We start from the raw sequence: 6,000 nt of genomic DNA, 5'->3' as shown, positions 1-6,000 counted from the left end.
AAGTTAAGGGTGAGTTTAAGAAATGGAAGCCTCATGAAAACGGAAAGTCTAAAAACTTTACATGCCCCTATAAAGAGGTTGTCCACCGTTCATGCAATATGTGTGTCATTTTTGAATTGTACTCTCTTTTTTTTTTAATTCTCTTGCATCATTTTCCACTTGTATTATCTCTCTTTGGAGCTTCTTCCACTATAATATGTCTGCACTAAATTTATTTATTTTTGAATCCATTTAGGAGATATGCATTATATTTATTGAGAAAACTGTGAATCAGTACATGCTCGGATCCAACACACACATTCATGAGCGTGGCACATTGTTCCCCACAACATGTGCAATGAGAACTAATTGTTGGCATCTCACACGCACTCACGTACTTCATATAATTCATACTCATAAAAAGAGTGCACATCTAACAGTTCTTGCTGTGAGTTATGGTCTCCACTATAAGAGGTGACACATGAACCTCAACAAATTGTACGATTGAATCTCCTACACATCCACACATAGTTCCATGTATATTCCTGGGACATAGTTCACATATGTAAATTAGTCCTTGTTGTAAATTGATGGTCAACAGCAACCGATGAGAGATTTTGATTCATCTGAACCCACAACCCCCCCCCCCCCCCCCCTCCCTCCCCTTTTCCTTTCTCCTTAGTGTTTTAGTGCTAGTTCTTTGTAACTTAGTAATTTCCGTACTCAGACATGGTATCAGATTCACCAATTGTAACTTTTTGGTCTCATAGGTCATTTTGGCCTTTTGAGGACGTTAATATAACATTTCATTTCATTTCATCTCTCTCTCTCTCTCTCTCTCTCTCTCTCTCTCTCTCTCTCTCTCTCTCTCTCGTGTCATTTCATTTCTCTGTGCGCACCTGCACGCCTGTGTTTAAAGTGCCCCCTCAACCTAATCAAGGGAAAGAAGAAAGGCCTCCCACCAAGGCAGATGAATCGAAACGAGGGACCCTCGTCTACTGCAACATGTGAGCATCCTAGGAAATCCATAAACACAAACATAAGTACAAGAGACACAAAGACGAGAGAAAAAAACCACCAGAAAGATGTCCACCAGAAGGTGGCTACCATAACTGAGTGAGGCTCAACCAAGAAGGCAAGACAAAGGAGGCTCAAGCGACGTTCCTAGATGAACAAGTGACATTTTGTAAGGAAATATGTTGCATGAGGGGGCAATGGTGCATGTCGATAAAACACAAAAAGAGTAAACATCTGAGCTGTTACTGGAATCCAAAGTCCATTCTCAAAAATGAAGGATAAAGGCTTTGGTTTATCTACAACTCGGCCTTGTTAAAAACTTTTACCGTCTCCGTGCAATTTTATTCAAGCATAAGTTCAGGTAAAATTATATTAGAAAGCCAGCAAAAAAAAAAAACAAAGTTTTGGGACACAGCCCTATGATTTGATCTGACCGTCATCCACGTCATTCAGCACAAAACAATATCCTTTGCGGAGGCAACCTGCTCACTAACAAAGACTTAAAACACACAGCTATCATTTGAAATAAACAACACACCTAAGAGTTAAAAATGTGATGAATACAGTTATATATATACATACCTGGATAAGCCCAGATTCACCTTTAAAGCAAAGTGCAAGGTATAGACTGGTGTCACAATGAGCCAATGTGGCAACAAAAGACAGGTAAAGTTTAAAGCAATGTGTATTACTGTACACAGAAGGTTCATTTAAAAAGTTTCAAAAAAGGGGCGTTTTTACACTGCTTTAGGGTACATAATGACACGATGTGAATCCAACAGAAATGCACCCCCCTGTTTGATATTCCAAAACACTCTATGAAGAAGACTTTTCAATCAAATGATCCGAATCATTTGAAGAGGGCAATAACAATCACTCCTGTCGAGGAAGCTCCAATATGGCCCATCATGGTGGGGTTGATGACTGAAATTTTGTACTGGAGAAGAAGGCTTATCGAATTCTCATTGTACTTTTCAAGTCTACCACTGTGCAGAAAACTTGACCCCCTCATCGTCTTCTGAAGTTCCCTTAAACATGGCAGCCTTGCCACGCTGTTCCAGAAGCTTCAATGCTCGTACAAGCACTGTTCTATCAATTCCAGCCAACTCTATAAAACAGCACCAACAAACAAACTTGTGAGCATGTATGCACATGCACAAACACGCAGGCACATGCAAATACATGTACTTAAGAGGTTTGCACCTAATTAACAATCATAAAGCACCAAACATATTTTTTCTATCATGTGTGTGTGTGTGTGTGTGCACGCATGTGCACGCGCTCATGTGCATGAGACGAGCGTGCCCCTTTACTTCTTGGGTTTTTTAATCTTCTCCTATTTCTATCACTACTCCTAGAGCTTTCAAGTTTTTAAGCTTTTGCTTAGGCAAATTTTACCATTCTCTGTTGACATTAGGGAAGTCCCATTGGCCATTTTAGAGCTTAGCTTTAGCTTGAATGCCTCCTTGGTTCCTTCCTACTGTTCATCATCATTTTGTGGGTTTTAGCTTGAATGCCTGCTTGGTCACTATACCTTTCTCATTATTCATCATCATTTTGTGGGTTTTACCTCTTACCCACTAGCATAGTTACCCGAAACAGGAAATCAGAACGCAGAACGGGGAAAAGCAACTAGCATGGAATGCCATTCACTGTTAAAGATCGTCACCAGGAGGTGTATTTTTCCTGTTGCCTTCCGTAAATAAGTATTAGATATATTTATTTTATTTTTACTTGTTTGTCCCAAAACCCTTGAAAAGGTGCAAGTGGACATTGCATGGCCAGTGTGAAACGGCTGCAGCCAAATGGGTTTCTCACATCGGGGATCTAGGTCGGTCAGACACGGACTGCCCGGGCCAGTTAGCACTGAATTCTGATGAGTATGGTAGCTCGTGTGCGCCAAACTGGAATTTGGGCCACTCGTCAAGTCACTGCAACTTTATAAGTTGAAAGGGGCCAGTAAATTAACCCACATTGTAGATGTTGGTCAAATTGTAGTCTTCAATGATGGTCAGGAGACCGATAGGGACGCCATGGAAGCATCTCCTAAAATTTAGGGAACTGCTATTTTTGACCGGAAAATGTGTTCGCGTCATTAGCTCTGGAATGACAAGGGGAACATTTTATTGCTCTGCTGCCAAGTAAATTGACGCACCAGTTGAGATATTTTTAGCAGGGAAAGCCCAAACTCGAAAACTGGGCGACGTGTTAGCCTGTGAGCGATTCTGCCACTCTGGGAGGCAAAAACGAGCTGCATATCAACAAAGGGGGCGCCATTTTCAGCCTCAGGTGGATTGTAGCAGGTACAAAAGCTATGGAATGCTTACCTTGCCCTCTATGCACAGTATGGTGACGGGAGTGATGCCCCGCACGCTACATACTGCTCTCTTTCTCCCCTACCTATAGTATGTTATGCCCCACTAGTGGGCTTCTCATTTGACCTATGTACAGTTCTGGGGGTTTATGCGCGTTTGCCAAGGCAAGAGCCTTTTGAACAGGAACCGGATTAGCTAATTGCTAATCCCCCACAGGTACGCACAGTTCCATCACGAAAGATTGCGAGTTTGGAGAGTATTCTCGCGTGACAACTCATCCAATTCACAGAGGAACTGTCCCATTGCGTGCGGGAGCCCTTGGGACACGCGTAGGCGTGTTCGCTCCGCTAAAAACGATCCGAAACAGGGAATTACAGCCTGCTGTGTTTTTCTGCAGGTTTAGGGTTTCGCACCTAAACTCCAAGGGAACATCGGGGGAGCCTCGTGAGAGCCTTGGGATGCGTGTACAGGCTTTTGGGCTCCCGGCAGTGAAAAACAGAGAATTACAGCCCACTGAATTTCTGTGACAGCTCACCAGAAAGCTTCCAGATATCGAGGGAATCCGTCCTAGACAGGTGTTTTTGACCTACAAGGGTTTTTGCGCCGTTATGCTGTCGAAATCCGGTCGAAAACCTGCGTTTTCAGCCCTCGCAAGGTTTGGACAGCTTTGTGAAAGCTTGTGCTAAGTGGTCGGATCGTCTACCTTAATTTGAATAAAGAAATATCGAAAGGGGCACCAGTCTTTGGGGCCTACAGGGTGTCGGTCTCGTGTGCGCAATGACATTCTAGTCGCTGGACGCAACTATGTTCTCTTCCCTTCTCAGTGCTCTGTGTAAAGTTAACAGGTAATTGAAATAGTACCGCCCTCTACATTGTACGGGCTGGTTATATGGTTCCATCGACGGGATAGTCACTTTTTCTTCAAAAAGTGCAGCGTGGATTGTTGTGGGTGAAAGCAACACAGAGCTTGTCGTTATGGCAGAGAAGAGAGACCAAGTACCTAAAGAGGGATCTTCTTCACATGGCACAGAGAAAATTCCTTCAACTCTTCAAGAAGAGGACAGGTTGTTTAGAACTCAACTGCATTGTTGCATGGACATGTTTCAGCAGTTGGCTAACAACCCAAGGATGCAGGAATTCTTACAGGCTCCGACACAGGGTTTTCAGCCTCCTACACAGGGCATGACTGAGCCGTTGCAGGAAAAGGAGATTTCCAATGCGCAGAGGACTCATGATGCTCGAGGGTAAGCCCATGTGGTTGAGCAACTAGCGGTGTCCAATGATCCAAAGCAACTTGCTTTAGCTGGACAGGAACCGTTTGTGAATGGTCAAGGGAGTAATGAACAGGCTATGCGTCAAACCCTTCATTACCTAATACTTATCCTGGTTATTTTGGAGGTGGTTCAGTGTTTCAAGCTATGGCTGGACCTTCCACAGGTTATATGCCAAGGAATGTGTTCGGGACAATGCAAACAGGCATGGGTAACCCTATGTACGTGAACATGGGTGTCCAACCAGGTTTTCAGGGTGCCTATGGTCAGTTTCGAGTGCTTGAGCTCTCCATTAAAGCTTGGGAGGAGATAGAGTATTCTTTCTTCACACATGGTCAATTTGGTATGGCTGGTTTTTCGCAGCCATACGTACAAAATGCAGATATGACAGGGAAAACAGTTGATGCGAGTGCTGGAATGAACACTCATGGAGCACCACTGTTACAGGCACCTGTTTATGATAATGTGGCTCCTTTGAGTCAGCCTAAGGATTACAAGGAAGGTGGGCAGGGAGTGAAGTTTGAAACTTTCAGAGGAACTGAGGACCAATTAAAGGCTTTGACCTTCATACAACAGTTCGATGCAGCTTATGCTGGAGGAAACTTCACGGAATCTTCAAAGATACGCAAGGCTGCCACTTTCTTGAAAGGGAATGCGCTTCAATGGTGGACCGCATTGTTGAACCAAGGTCAAGCCCCAACAACGTGGGTCCAATTCAAACAACTTTTTGCGCCTGCATGGTTGACAAACACTTTTGAAGTGGATGTAATGACGGAATGGCACGAGTTGAATGCTAAACAGTGTGCGAATTTGGAAGTGAACCATAAACAGTTTTGGGCCACACTGTTGCCAGTCACCTCTTACAGGTTTGTGCCATTGTCAGAACAGATTGAGAAGTACTGTTGCAGATTGCCCAAGAAAATCAGGGACTACTGCACAAAGACTACTGTCATGAATATGTTTCAGTTGATAGAGAATGCAAGAGTGGCAGCAATCTGTCGAAGGGAGATTCCGATGGATTTAATAGCCACAAGAAAGGGTCCCAGGGCAAACAGTTTTCAACCAAGGGCAATGTTGCAGCAAAGCCTTCTAGCCTCCCACATAGAAGCCCTCCACTGAAGAAGGTGATACGTCCAAGAAGCAATCTAAGTCTTCTTCGGGACGAGGACAAAGACAAAAGAGGCATTTTTCTGGCAAAACTTTTGAAGAACGGAAAGCTCTTAGGGAGGCCAAGAAATGCTACATTTGTGAACAGGAAGGACACTTTGCAAATGAGTGCCCACAGAAGAAGTCACAGGATAAGGATGACAAGTCAGACCATAAAGGGAAGAAGCCAAAGCCGAGTGCAGGACTTGTTCCAGATTTGGTTGGAGATCAGCCAAACACAGATGCCACAGAGCTGTGCACAGCTTGGGGCA

At 43.9% G+C, this 6,000-nt stretch overlaps 1 protein-coding gene across 2 annotated transcripts in view; it reads right to left on the bottom strand.

Annotated features, from left to right (window-relative positions):
* Positions 1 to 1,663: 1,663 nt before the first annotated feature.
* The window catches only part of VPS25 (E2F/DP family winged-helix DNA-binding domain-containing protein), a 50,948-nt gene continuing 46,611 nt past the window's right edge, over positions 1,664 to 6,000 (bottom strand). For both annotated transcript variants that reach the window (XM_086502736.1, XM_086502735.1), the window contains one exon: positions 1,664 to 2,104. In XM_086502736.1, the coding sequence (XP_086358862.1) occupies positions 2,089 to 2,104 (16 nt within the window). In that variant the 3' untranslated portion in view covers positions 1,664 to 2,088. The remainder of the gene's footprint in view (positions 2,105 to 6,000) is intronic.

Source organism: Adiantum capillus-veneris, chromosome 27, assembly GCF_014529385.1.
Source record: "Adiantum capillus-veneris isolate H3 chromosome 27, ASM1452938v2, whole genome shotgun sequence".
NCBI lineage: Eukaryota > Viridiplantae > Streptophyta > Polypodiopsida > Polypodiales > Pteridaceae > Adiantum > Adiantum capillus-veneris.
Note: the sequence above shows the minus strand (reverse complement) of the source record. Positions and strands in the feature narration are given on the sequence as shown.